Consider the following 14,322-nt stretch of genomic DNA (forward strand, 5'->3'; position numbering starts at 1 on the left):
AACTCCTTGGGGGCTGCGTCCCCCCCACCTCTAGGCTCCGACCCCAGGAGGGCCCTTGGCTGCCCCCCCCCCGCTGCCCCCGCCCCTGCTGTGTCTCCTGCTGGAGGCACCAAGACTCCTGATACGGGTTCCATCTGCTAAGTGGCTCCGTCCTGCGCTCCCCGAGGACCGTGGAGCTCGGTTTCCCGGTCCCGCCGACCTCCTCGGCATCTGTTTCCAGGGCCTCCTGGGGCTAAGTGCTGGGCAGAGCTGGCCCTGCAGAGGGGCTGGAGCGCGGGTCTGTGGGCGTCCCCTCCCGGGCCGCCTATGCCCTTGGGATGCCCTTGGGCTGCAATTCTAGGGAGCTCTGGCTCCGCTTTGCTGCCGGCCCAGTGTTGTCTCAGAGGGAACGTCTGCAAACAGAACACCCCCGTCCCGGACCTCGGGCAGGACAGAGCGGGGCGCCCCTTCCCAGGAGGGGCTCCCCAGGGACTCTGGCTGGGTGACCCTTTGTAGTGGGGCATTGGGCGCTGCAGACGGCTGGCAGCACCCAGCTCCCCGCACCCCTATGCGCCCCTGCCCCTGCCCCTGCAGCCGTGACAACCGAAACGCAGCTAAACATCCCGGCGGGGGGGGTGGGGGGGAGTCCCCTCCAGTGGCGGCGGGCAGCCCTGCTGCAGGGGACAGTGAGGCCCCGAACCCAGCCCTGCCCAAGGACGACCCTGCCACTGCACCCCCACAGGCCCAACCCCCACAGGCTGCGGGAGGGACGTGGGACTCCTCCATCCGTCTCCGTCACGGGCCCCTGGGTACCCAGAACGGGCCATCAGTGGTGGGACGACAGGAAGCAGCAGGCCTGCTGTGGCCCTGCCGCTGCCAGGCTGAGTGGACACCCCTCCGTGGACACCTCATTAGGGGAGGGGACCGCGGCCCCCGATTTGTAGACAAGGCACAGAGAGGAGATTCCCAGAAGTCACATAGCACATGGGCGGGAGGTGGGGCCTCCGGGCAGCCTGGCCTCACGGCGGCAGCGACATGCCCTTGACTAGGCAGCTCCGCGGGGTAGGACAAGGGGGGGGGCGCTGGGCGCAGGGAGCGGGGACAGCCCACCCTCCGCTGTCCTCCGAGGCCGCCCTCCAAGTGACCCTCCAGCCTCTTATCTGGTGCTCACACGCCCCTAATCGGCTCGATTACCCACAAAAGCATCTGCAGATGATGTTTCTGGAGCCTCTTAGCATAGAAGCGGCTCAGAGCTCAGAGCGGGGCTGCTCCCTCCTGACGCCTGCGCGGGGCGTCCACATCCAGCAGGGGCGGGGTGCACAGCTCCCCTGCCGGCTCCCCACGTGGGTGTCTGAGGACACGGTCAGTGTCAACCCGGGAGGCTCGCCAAGCCCTGGGTCCCGGGGTCCACCTGCACCTCCCTGGCTGCCCTTACCTGCCTGCCCGCTCCTCGGGCCAGGTCCCTGGGGTCGGAGCGCGCTCGGCCCCCTCCCCTCCTGCGGTCTGAGGGCCAGGACCTGGGTGCCCTCGGCTGCAAACCATTTGGGTGCTGGGGGCCAAGTGAAATCCTGCACTGCATGTGACGGGGTCAGGTGTGCATGCACCCCAGCCAGGGCACGGGGGCCCCGGGGACACCGCCCCACCAGGCCCTGCCTACCTAGCATCCTCACTCAGGTCGCTGAGCCCCCGGAGACCCGGCAGCTAGGACTGGGTGCCCCCCTGCCTCCCTGCAGCCCTGGGCACCGGCCCCCCTACATCAACGAGCTCCTGGCCCCGCTTGGGCAGATGCAAAATCTCTCCTAAATCCTGTATTTAATTTTGTTCTCTGGGAAATTGTAGGAGATTTTGGAGATAAAGCTGAGCTGATAAATCAGGGATTTGGCTGTTCTTGCAGAAATGCTGGGACCCGGGGCAGGCAGCAGGGCCCCCTGTAGGTCCCCCTGCCAGCAGGCTAGGGCGGCGGGCTCCCCAGGGCGGCAGGCGTGGGGCACACCGGGTGGCCATGACACGCGCGGGCCAGGCCACCCGGACAGCCCTGGTGCTGCTGGAAGCCGGGTCCGTGCCCTGCAAGAGCCTGGGGGCTGTGGACGCTCTCGGCCACCCCAAACCCGCGGAGACCCTCCCCCAGGGGCGATCGGTGTCCGTCCCACCCTCCCTGACTGTCTGCCTTGGGCATACGCCCTGCTTAGCCAACACCCACCTTCTGGAACATTCTCCTTCAGTCTCCCAAGCACATTCTGGCCGGTGTGTGTGAGGTTATCACCTCCCTCCTCTGGGACACCGTCCCTCTTCTAATGGGACCCAGGTGGCGTCTGGTTGGTCAGCCCTGAAACCCACTGGCTGATATCTCCCGGGGCGGGGGGTGTCTGGTTCCCTCGTGACCGTTGGGCTTGTCATATTCATACGAGACGGTGACGACGATCACGGGCAGGTGCGCAAACCCGAGACTGCGCTGCATCTGAGCACCTGACCAGCACAGCTTGGGGCCAGCTCTCTGTCATCTGTTCACACTCTGCAGGCTGCCCTCTTTCCTTAGCTGCTCCAAGTTCCTTTTATTTGCGTCAAAGCCTTGTCACTGCCAGGACTTGCCGTAGCGCCAGGCCCCTGAAGCCAGAGGAGGAGCCAGCCCAGGGACTGTGAGAAGCAAACAGGGCAGACTGCCTGGAGGAGAGGTGTACTCGCAGGAGGTGGGGCCGCGGGCATTCCGGGAGGGGGCAGGGAGCGTGTGACTCTGAGGGGCAGGGGGTGAGGGAGCCGGGATGTCCTGGGTCCTGGTTGGGCCTCATCCATCGGGATGGGCCGGGCTTCCTCATGGTGATGGGGCTCTGGTCCTTGATGGCGTGTCCCATGGCAAAGGTTTCCTTCTTGTCTTTCTCCTTGTCTGCCCCGTGACACCCTGGTGCAGGGGGTGGAGGTCACAGGTTACTGGGCAGGGGCGGGGCAGATGGAGCAAGGACCTGAGTCACCCGTCCCATCCCTTTGACCCGAGCGGAAAAACAGCCTCACGCAGCTTCAGAGGGACAGAGGATGCGGAGCATCTTGGGGTCTGGCCCTCGGCTCCCTTCGCCCTCAGCTTGAGCAGCTGCAGCCCTGGAAAAGGTTCTGGAGTCTTCTAGTGCTCTGGTCCCTGCCGTGCAACACGGCAGTGACTGTTTCCTCATCTGTACTTGGGGACCCAGAAGCACCCCCAGAGCGAGCGTCCAACAGATGCCGGTAGGGGCCAGAGGAGCGGGGGCGGGGGTCAGTGGGCAAAGGCCGGTGGAGGCCACCGGCTCGACGACGAGCACCCCCCTCCACCGCCGCCAACACGCTGGGGCCCGAGGATGGGAGCCCTGGGTCCCGGGCCCCGTGTGCCCCGCAGAGGCCGTGGTGGAGTCGGGGACTCAGCCCGCCGCCCCGAGGCCCAGCACGGACCAGGCCGGGCCCAGAGCGCGGACAGCCCGCGGGCCCCGGGCCGCTCCCTTCTGCAACGCCCGCGCAGGTCTCTAAGCACAACAGGGCCGGTGTGCTACCCCGGGGGCTGGGCTCCTCCCACCAGCTGCAGGCACGAGCTTCACGGAATGGGGAACACGTGTGCGCAGGGCGGGTGCAAGGACCCAAGTCCTGGGGGCCTGGGCGGGGAGACACCTGGCAGGGAGGGCGGCTGCCCGGTGAGGCCCCCCTGACGGAGACGGGGACCTGAGACCTGAGACCCGAGCCCAGAGTGGGCCCTTCTTCCTCCGCCGGCCGTGCTGGGGATGGGGAGCTCGGAGCTCGAGTGCTGGGAACATCGCGGACGGATGGCCTGTCCTGCTCCAGGTGTCCACCGCGTCCTCACCAGTGGCTGCCTGGACCCCTCCGAGGACGAGGAGCTCAGTCCCTGCGGGAAGCAGAGTCTTGTACCTGCCACCTGTAGTTAGGGCGCCAGGCGCTCTGCACTCCGGGTCTTAGGGACGTGGTTTCCTGTTCCCAGTCTCAGGCGTCGTCCATCTGAGTCCAGTCCCCAGGTGCCCAGGGTCCGCGGAGCTGAGCCTTCCTGGCGGCTCCTCACCCAAACCATGGTTACGCGGCGTCTTATAAACCCCACTGCTGCGTAGCTTGGTCACTAACATTTCCGTCTCCTTTGAGAAATGCCCCGTATTCACCATCCTGTCATGGGGTGGGCGTGACGGGCCTGGGGTGGCCAGGCCGGGTGCAGGGCACCTTAGGTCTCTCACTGCCCCCCGACGAAACCGCTTCTAGGGAGCTCACCCGATGCGCCAGGCCTCAGGACACACACGTGTGACCTGTTCCGCAGCCCCGCCATCCTGGGCACGCGGTGCTGCTGTCCCCTGGTGGATGGGGCCAGGAGAGTCTCCAAGTGGTGTCTGGGCGGTGAAAACATGAATTGAAAACGATCCTTCAGATAAAAACGGAGTGGGCGCCCAGGACGAGGGGCCTGTTCCCCCCCAGATGACCACAGGCTGTGCCCGCGAATGACCTCTTGGGACCTGATGCTGAGAGCCTCCGGGTGGGAACGGGGTCAGAAGTCAGGCCGCCTCCTGCACGGGGGATGGCATGGGAACGGCCACCCCAGGACCTGCACGCACACCGTGTGGCTCCATCCTCAAACACCCACGAGGGAGGGACCACTCTAACCCCCAGCCCACAGATGGGGAAACTGAGGCACAGCTCATGCAGCCTCGGGGGCTGCGGTCTAGACCTGATGCCCACCCCGCAGACCTGAGAGCCTCATGTGGCAGAGTGGGGCCACAGTGGTGGGGACGTCCTGGGCGACGAGGCTGGGCTCTGCGGGGGGACACGGCTGCCCAGAGTGGGAGGCAAACGCAGGGTCCCCGATGGGTGTCCTCCCTGTGTGCAGGGTGGACAGGGATGCATCTGTGGCCCCAAATCCCCACCTTCTGCCCAGGGCCAGGTGGGAGGACAGGCCCGAGGGCTGAGCCGGGGTGGCCCCATCCTGCCAAGCACAGGTAGGTGGCACCGAGCCCCCAGACCACTGTGCTCCCTCTGGCACGTGTGCCCCCATGCACATCCTGTCCCTTCCTGCGGCAGCACCGGCCCCGGCGGCCTTGGAGGGGCCCCAGCAAGGCCTGGATGGTGCCCTCCAAGCCCCCAGGGGCGTCTCCCTCCCCTCTGAGCCCACGTCTGGTGCTGCTGGTGCGCTGGACAGGGAGCGGCCTGTCCTCTTCCTCCCTGTCCCCTGGTGGCACCCGCTGGCACTGGAGCCAGCCAGGCTCAGGGCTATCGGAGCAGCTTCAGCTCCTCCCCTCACTAAAATGTGGGCAGGCAGGGGGCACGAGGGGCGAGGGGGATGAAGACTTCTTGAGCTGGGACTGCGGGTGGAGAGCAGAGGGTGCACTGGGGCCTGAGGGTGGGCGGGCAGCTGAGTCTGGAACCCCCCATCCTCCCAGCTGTGTGACCCCAGCCCCTTGGGGTGGCCGCAGCCCATGAAGCTGCACACAGCAGCAGGCTCCTGTCTCCCCATCTGGCCACTTCTGCCGCCCAGAGCAGGTGGGGGACACGGGGCGGGAGGCGGGTGGGCTGGACCCAGCATCCAGGGTGCCCTTCCGCAGAGTGGGGCTCAGGGGCTCTGCAGCCACCACCAGGCTGGTGGGGGCGGGGGGGCCAGGTGCCTGCAGGAGCCTGCTGAGCTCTAGGTGAGGGGCCAGGGTGGTTTCTGGCATCCTCTGTCCCACCGGTGCCCCCTGCCCCGTGGGGGGCTTCCCAGAGATGCCAGGGCCCGCAGCCTTTCCGTGTCCATCCTCCTGCTGGGGTCCTGGTGCTGAGGCTGAGCCGGCCCGTGACGCAGTGTCAGCGGGGTACAGGCCGCAGGGAATCGTTACCGTTACCATGGCTCCTCCTGCCTCGGTTCCCTCCAGGCATCAGGGTCCCGGCTACAGGGGGCTACTCATGAGCGGGACCAACCCCAGAGGCAGGGGCATGACAGGCGGCGTCCTCCAGGGCCGCCCTGGGGGAGGAAGGAGCCCCGGCCCCGGGGTGTGCAAGCAGAGTCTGGAGGGGAGTGTCGGGGGGCCTCGGGGCCTCCCTGACCCCGGGGCAGGTCCCAAGCCACTGTCTGTCTGAACACGGCAGGGGGAGGGTGGCAGGCACGTACCTCGCCCCGGGAACCTCAGTGTGCCCGAGACTCAATTTTCTCGTCCCCAATGCAATTTGGACACAAATCCAATCAGCCTGCATAGGTCTCAGCCGCCGCTTCGAACCCCAACGCTGGCTCTCTGCCTGACTCAGGATTCAAGCCCAGCGACCCTGCTGGGGGGTTGGGGGGCTGGGGGGCTGGGGGGCCAGGGGGCGGGAGGGGGCCAGGTGGGGGTGCCAATCAGACTCCAGCCCAGCCATCTTCACCTGTGCCCTGGACAGGGGCGGGGAGCAGGGGGCCTGCCACCATGGGGTGGGGGCCTAGCCCCAACGGGCACCCAGTTGGGTCCTGTGCAGCAGCCTTGCCGCGGGGTCAGATCATCCGGGAGCGCCTGCCCTGGGGCCCACGTCCTATCACACCCCCAGAGGCTCCTGAGCTTGGCCCCAGCCCCATGTGCAGCAAGCCCCCCGGGTCAGTGGGTCCTTGGGAGGCACGCCCCAGACAGCTCCCCCGTGCTCTGGCCTTGGGGGAAGGATGCTAAGGGAAACTGGGGCCACTGGTCCCCACGTCGGTCCCATCCTGACTGGGCCCCATGTGTCCAACGCCGTTGGGAGAAGCAAACCACAGAGAGGCCCCCCTGCCCTCCTGCCCTCCAGGACGGGCTCGGGTTCAGTCTTGGTTGGGGGAAGTCTGGGGCAACTGTCCCCAGGGCCCACATTTATGAAGCACCTACTGTGTGCCGGTGGTGGAGATGCTGGGCCCTGCAGAGGGAGGCTGGTGCCACAGGTCAGGGCTGGGCCAGGCCAGGGCTGCCGTATCCGAGTTGTGAGGCTGGCGAGGGCCAGGCAGGGAGGGACGGGGAGGGAGTGGGGGGCCAGGGCCACGGATGCGTTGGGGAGGGGCGCGCATGTCCTGCAGGTGGGCTGTTGAGGGTTCCCACGGGGCTGGGGGGGCTCAGGGGGAAAGGCCAGGTGGCCGGCCACCCAGGGTCCAGGTCCTCCACCCACCCACCCACCGCTGCTGGCCACCACTCCAGGCGACATTTCGCGGCCAATGGTGCCCTCTGCTGGGCACACTGGACAGGGCCCCGGCTCACCAGGATGGAGCAGGGCTGAGGCGGGCCTGGGGACCAGGTGGCCTCAGCCATGAGCCTGGCCCGGGGTGGCCTGGGGGACACCTGTGTGGGGAAGACTTGCGTGTCCAGCTCCCAGGTTTCCACGGGAGGCTGAAATCGACTCCATATCAAAGACAAATCCCTGCCCCCCACCCCATGTCCAGGGGTCTCCCCACTGGGACAAGTGAGACAAGCAGGGGACAACTGGGCCTGGCTGCAGCCCAGTCGCAAGTGCAGTGCTGGGCAGTTGTGGGGCCTGGGCCAGGATGGGTGGGGCTGGGCCTGCCCGGCCCTTTAAGAGAGCCGCGAGGGGATGGGACCTGTTGCCCAGCAACAGGAGGGCTTGTGTGTACCTGTCGCTGGGAGACCAGAAGTGTCCTGCTGGGGACCGAGTGGCCCCAGCTGCCCTCACACAGGAGACGGGGGGTGGGGTGGGGGGGGCACCATGGCACAGACGGACGTGCTCCTGACCAAGGAGCCCACGCCCCAGGCGGTACCGGCATGCGAGCTGCCCCGGAAAGTGTACGACGTGGCCCGGAACGCGGGCGCCTGCTTGTCCTCAGGCCTGGCCACCGCTGGCTTCCGCTCGGCCAAGTACCTGGCAGACGAGTGGTCCCAGAACTGCTATGCCCGCTACCAACAAGCCTTCGTGGACCGCGACCAGTCGGAGCGGTGGCGCCATGAGAGCCAGCAGCTGGTGGCCAAGACCCAGGCGCTGGCCCGGCGCTCGCAGGACGACGCCACCCGGAAGGCGGGCGCGCGGCTGCAGGACACGCACGGCTGGAAGTCGGAGCTGCAGCGCGAGGTCAGAGAACTGGGCGCGGAGAGCGACCTGCTGCTGGCCCAGAAGCAGCGGCTGGCGCGCGCCCTGGACGCCACCTCCGTGCCCTTCTCCATCGCCACCGACAACCTACAGTGCCGTGAGCGCCGCCAGCACCCCGACCTTGTGCGTGACTGCGTGGAGACGGAGCTGCTGAAGGTTCGCGGCCCCTTCCACTCCCAGACACGGCACGCCCGCCGCCCGCCCCCTTCTCCGGGGAGCGTGACCTGCACGGGGCCGGGGTGGGCGGGCTCCCGGGGGGCCTCAGTGCTCGTGCTCCAGGTGGATGCACGCAGGCACGTGGGCAGCACACCCAGGTCCACACGCGGGCACCAAGACGCTGTGTCTGTCTGTAGGCTGGGGACCTGGGGCAGGGGCAGGGCTCAGGCCATCCAGGAAGGAGGCACCATCCCCTACCCAAGAGGGTCCTGTCTCCCCTTCAGAGCCTGGGTCCCACAGTGGACACTGGGTGAGGCTTGGCATCTTGGAAGGTGGGCCCCAGCTTGAATGTGCCGGGCTCAGGGCCCTGTGGCCTGGGTCAGGTCCCAGTGTGGGGGTTTGAGCACATATGGTGGCTGGAGCTGCACCCTACGCTGGCCCACCCCAATCCTATGTCCAGGGTCCCTGCAATGTCCCCTCCATATTATGGCTCATACAAGGGTGAAGGCAATAGAATTCACACCTGGATGTGTGTTGGGGACATTTGCCTGAGGATGGGACATTCAGAGGCCACTGAGGCAGGGAGGGCTCTGGCCGGGTCCATCCACAAGCCTGGATGCCCCTCTGCACACACGCCAAGAATGGGCAGCTGCCTGAGGTCTGGGCTGCACGCAGGGCCAGCAAGTGAGGTCCTATTGGCACCTGCACCTGGGGGGGGGCATTGGTCACCCTTGAGTCCTGCACCCGCTGGTCAGACCCTCAGGTCACCCTGGGTCATATGAGTTAAGCCTGACTCTGAGCTCTGAAGGCCCGGTGCCCCATGGCTCCCCTACCCTGGTTCAGGTGTGGACGGGTGAGGGGGGTTGGAGGCCACCTTCATGCCCCAAGAGCCTTCCCTGCTTCACCCTCAGCGGGACCTGTCCTAGGGGCAGCCCCAAAGGATCAGGGAACTGCCCAGGCTGGTCCCCTGCTCCAGGCAGGGCAGCACTCCCACCTTGCAGAGCCTGGGGGCCTTCCTGGGGGATGGTGCAAGGCCAGCTGCTCAACAACCTCTCGGGGCTCTGGGTGCAGCCTCTGCCCTGAGCGCAGAAACCTCCCCCTGCTGCCATCCCCAGGCCTTGTCATCCCCCCACCCATATGAAAACAACAGCAGTGGTCCAGGGACAGGGAGACAGGCCCAGGGGACTGCCCCTCGACACGTGGGTTTAGATGGAGGTGAAAACTCAAATGGAGGGAACAGAGCCACGATAGCAGCAGAAAGACACTCTGGGTGGCCCTCCCCCCCCCCGCCCCCCGCCGTGAGCTCAGTGGAGGAGACAGGGCGGCTCTGAGCCCAGGCCCTGAGGGGCAGCCCAGGGAATGGGGGGCAGGAGGTTGTTGGCCTCTAGTGCCCCATGCAGGCTGCAGGGATGGCCTCTAGAGCCCAGAGGGTGCTGGGTGGATGCCAGGCGAGTGGCAGCAGCTGGTAGAGGCCCCCAGGGGGGAAACCCTGCACTCAGCTACACCAAACAGAACATTCAAGAGTCCAGGACAAAGCCAATGAGAAAGAGCTGGACTCACCCCTCGTTTTCCAGGAAAGAGTCTGGGGGTTAACAAGCTGGCCATCTGGCCCCATGTTACGCAGCCAGGCCATTTCAGGGGCTGACCAGGAGCCCACACCAGCCTGGCCATCCTCAGATCCTCACCAGGGAGCGGGGTCTTTCTCCCCCAGGAGGCGGAGCTCATCCGGAACATTCAGGAGCTCCTGAAAAGGACCATCATGGAGGCCGTGAACCAGATCCGGTGGGTGTCAGTGTTCCCTCACCCCTTAGGCTGGCTCTGGGCAGGAAGCTGGGGTGAGCAGGCCCCGAGTCTCAGAAGGTGGGGGCTCGTCCCAGGTCTCAGGCAGGGGGACAGGCCAGAGAGGGGCACCCGGCGCGGGTGGCAGGCTCCTGCATGGCCTGGGGCCTGGGCGTCCAGAGGCCAGGCTGGCTTTGCAGGGCAGAGAGCTGCTGCTCCTGGACATGTTGGCCGGGCAGAGCCTGGGTGGCCCGAGGACCCTGATACTGAGCAGATGAGGTAGCCTGGTTCTCGGTTGAGAACTGCAGGTGTGCTTGCTCCTGGGAGCAGCCCCCGGAGCCCCCACGTCGCACACAAACGCAGACCCTGCCCGCCCCAGGCTGAACCGGGAGCAGAAGGAAACATGCGAGATGGACTGGTCTGACAAGGTGGAGGCGTACAACATCGACCAGGCCTGCGCCCACTACCACAACCAGAGCACCGACGTGCAGTTCCACCCGCACTCCGCCAAGTTCGAGGAGAGGTGGGCCACCTCAGCCCCAGCCCTCCCCGGGACAGTCGTCTGAACACCTGCTCCCGTGGCTGGGGACCCTCACACCACCCCCGGACCCTGGGGCCCACACGGAGGGTCCTCTGTGCAGCTCTTCTGCACCCGGGGGGCATGGGCGCAGGACCCCTGCCCGAGGACCCAGCACCACACAGCCCATCAGGGGGTTGGGGGCTGCGGCGAGGGCAGGACCTGGGGGGCTCACCCGCAGCTCCGCGGGTGGCTGGCGGGGGGCGCGCAGCCACCACCCAATGCAGCGCCACCTGGGAGGCGTGGGGCCCGGGGCGCGGGGGGCGCGGGGGGCCTTAGGACACAGGGGGCCTGGGGACGCAGGGTCGGACGTGCAGGGCTCTCAGGGTGCGCGCCGGACCATTGGCAGGGGCCCCACTAACCGCGGCGTCGCCCGCTGCCCGCCTGCAGCGCCTCCACGCCGGAGACCTGGGCCCGGTTCACCCAGGAAAACCTGTGCCGCGCAGAGCGTGAGCGCCGGGCCTCCGCCAACCTGCGGGTGCTCATCGACTGCATCCTGCGGGACGTGGCCGAGGACCTGCGGCTGCAGTGCGACGCCGTGAATCTGGCCTTCGGGCGCCGCTGTGAGGAGCTGGAGGACACGCGCCACAAGCTGCAGAACCACCTGCACAAGGTGCGGCCCCGCCCCGCCCACCGCCGGGCCCTGCCCCCACACAGACCACGCCCCAGACCACGCCCGCTCGCGTCCTGACCACGCCCACACACAGGCCACGCCCAGACCCGCCCGCTCGCGTCCAGGCCCCGCCTACCGCACAGACCACGCCCCAGACCACGCCCCAGACCACGCCCGCTCGCGTCCTGGCCACGCCCCCGAACAGACCACGCCCCCAGACCGTGCCTGCTCGCGTCCGGGCCCCGCCCACCCTGTCCCGCCCGCCTCCCGTCTAGGCCCCGCCCCAGGCCCCCTCCCACTTGCGTCCAGACCCCGCCCCCGTCTGGCCCAGCTCCGCCCCAGCCCACACTGGCCCCGCCCTGCCCGGGACCCGCCCCCTTTAGACCACGCCCCCACCAGCTGGCTTCCAGGCCCCGCCCAGTCCCTGCCCAGGCCAGCCCCGAACCTGGGCACCTGTAACTACAGAGCGACAAGCTCCCTGTGGCCTGGCCCCGCCTCTGGCTTGGTCACAGCCTGGCCTGGCCCCTGCCCCTCCTCTGTCCTGTTCCTCCTGAGGGACCCCAAGCTCAGGGCACCCACTCCTCCCTGGGCCCTCACTAAGCCAATCAGAAACCAGGTGACACTGGGCATGGCTGTCAGGCATGAGCAGGAGGGACGGTGGCAGGAGGTGGCCAGGCCTAGTAGGGCTCTGACCCCAGGCTTCAGGGTGCCCTTTGCTGCCACCAAGTCTCTCCAGTTCTTCACCAGGGTTGGGGGCCTGGTGACCACCAGGGCGGGGGGTGCTCAGGGCACGGCTGCTGGATGACAGGCTTTGGGGTCCTGCCCCAGCCCTCTGGGTGCCCTTGGCAGAGCCGAGGAGGCCACACACGTCTTCCTGCCTGCATCGGTCCCCCAGAGCCAGTGGGCGGGGCTGCTCTGTGGAGCCAGCCACAGGGCTGGGGAGGAGGCTGGGGTGGCTGGGTCACGCTGGCACCCATCCTGTGTGCAGACGCTGCGGGAGATCACTGAGCAGGAGCACAACGTTGCGGCGCTGAGGCAGGCCATCAAAGACAAGGAGGCGCCTCTGAAGGTGGCTCAGACCCGTCTGTACCAGCGCTCACACAGGCCCAACGTGGAGCTGTGCCGGGACGCCGCCCAGTTCAGGTGCCCGCCTCGGCTGTGCCCCAGGCAGCCCCGAGCGGGCCCGCTCACCACCCGCCATCCATGCCCGTCCCCTCCGGCTGGGCCTCCCCTGGCCTCTGGGCCCCCCACAGCCTGCAGGCCTGCAGTGGAGACACAGGCTCGCCCGCACAGGTGTCCCCGTGCCCCACCCCCACCCAGCGTGGCTAGACATGGGGGTGCCTTTCGGGGCACTAGGTGTCGGGGCTCCTTACCCCGTGGTGCACAGTCTTCCTGGCAAGGAGTGTCGGGGTCTGAGGTGCTGAGCCTCAGGACAGACACCGTCCATACCCCCGAAGGAATGTGCAGCCCCCAGCCCTGGCTCCAAGCCGAGGTGGAATCGTGTGTCTTGCGTTCACTTCTCGGGTATCAGTTGCTTTAGTCAGCAGAACATCCCTGCCCCACACTCCTGCTTCCCTGCCCTGCACACACCCAGGTCATGCGGCCTTGCCAGCGCCAGGGGCCCATGCGGCCTGCCCCCAGGCCCCAGGAATAAGGGGGTCGGGAGCCTCAGGGCACCCCTGCCACATGCACAGTCACTGAACACAGCCCTGCCCGCCTGGGCTTTCCTCTCCAGACGGCGGCGGGGGCCGGGACGGCTGGGAGGAGTCCCAGCTCAGGCCCACGTGGTGGCCTTGGGGGGCTGCGGTCTGAGGGCTGCATGTTTCCCTGTGGGATTTCTGGGTCACTGCGTGGACCAGCAGCATGGTCTGGACCCCACGCCAGCGCTCCTGGCCTTGCCCAGCCCGGCCTGGAGGCCCCACTCACACCTCCCTCCCCGGGCCCGCAGGCTGATGAGCGAAGTGGAGGAGCTGAACATGTCCCTCAAGGCCCTGAAGGAGAAGCTTCTAGAAGCAGAGCAATCGCTGCGCAAACTGGAGGACACGCGCATGGATCTGGAGAAGGACCTGGCCGTCAAGGCCAACAGCCTCTTCATTGACCGCCAGAAGTGCATGACCCACCGCGCCCGCTACCCCACCATCCTCCAGCTGGCCGGCTACCAGTGACCGGGGCTGGCACCACGGCGGGTGCCTCTGTGGCCTGGCCGGACATGCGGCGGGGACTGTCCCCCGGCCCTTCGGATAAAGAGCATGTTAGCTTTTGACGTGTCACTTGTCCATGTGGTTCAGGACAGCGTCCAGACAGGGGCCCTCTGCCCACCTGCACCGCCTGCAGGTCCTGAGGAGGCAGCGTCGCCTCCTGCCGCCATGGAAGCCACAACACTCACTGTCACCCCAGTGATGACCAAAGCCCCACGCTTTTCCCTCCGTGTGTCCTGGACGCTGTCCCCGTGAGGCTGGCAGGCTGGCTCTGCCCTGAGAGACTGGGCCCAGGGTGGCAAGCATCCCCGCAGTCCCAAAGCTCCTGCAGGGGGGCAGGCAGGGCCTGGGACAGGGCTGTCTCCCTGCCACCTCCACCTGGCACCGGGTGGGCACCCAGGGGCACAGATGCCTGGGGACCCTGAGCTGGGGGCCGGCCCTCCCAGCCACCTCGGTCACCTTGAGTAGTCAGTTTCCTGGCCCGGCCTCTCCTCAACCAGGGAGTGAGGCGGGCTGGGCTTTGGTGGGTAGTGGGCTCCCACCGCCCCCTGGCCACGTGCCATCCCTCATCCTGTGTTGGGGCTCCGTGTCAGGGCTTCGTACCAGGAGGCCCCTCTCCCCATGCCCACCCCGCTCCGGTGACCATCCAGCTGCTGGGAGGTGTCAAGTCCCTGTGTGCCACGGGCCACTCAGCCCCATCATCGCCAGCACGGGAGACGGTGTCCCCTGTGCCCAGCGCCTCTCGTCCACCCCCCCGGGCCCTGTGGCGGAGTGCGGAGGAGGGCGCTGCGCATGGCTCACTCTCTGTCCGTGGGCCAGTGGCCCCAGGCTGGGGGGCATGGCTACGTCCTCCGGGGCTGCGGTGGGGCACTCGCTGTCGGACTGCGAGCTGGAAATTTTGTGCAGACAGACGCCCAGGCCCTGGAGTGAGGGACAGCTCCCCAGAGGCTCGACCCCCACCCCTGAGGCCTGACCCCCACCGCCTGGCTGGGCTCGTGGGAAAGGTG

The 14,322-nt window shown here is 67.6% G+C and overlaps 1 protein-coding gene across 1 annotated transcript; it reads left to right on the plus strand.

The window, feature by feature from the left end:
* The first annotated feature begins 7,614 nt into the window (after positions 1-7,614).
* Positions 7,615-13,282, plus strand: TEKT4 (tektin 4). Its single transcript, XM_041746878.1, has 6 exons — positions 7,615-8,148; positions 9,860-9,930; positions 10,307-10,450; positions 10,895-11,117; positions 12,106-12,260; positions 13,066-13,282. Exons 1-6 carry the CDS (start codon positions 7,615-7,617, stop codon positions 13,280-13,282), a joined length of 1,344 nt encoding a protein of 447 aa, XP_041602812.1.
* Positions 13,283-14,322: the final 1,040 nt, after the last annotated feature.

Source organism: Vulpes lagopus, chromosome 3, assembly GCF_018345385.1.
Source record: "Vulpes lagopus strain Blue_001 chromosome 3, ASM1834538v1, whole genome shotgun sequence".
NCBI classification, from domain to species: Eukaryota; Metazoa; Chordata; class Mammalia; order Carnivora; family Canidae; genus Vulpes; species Vulpes lagopus.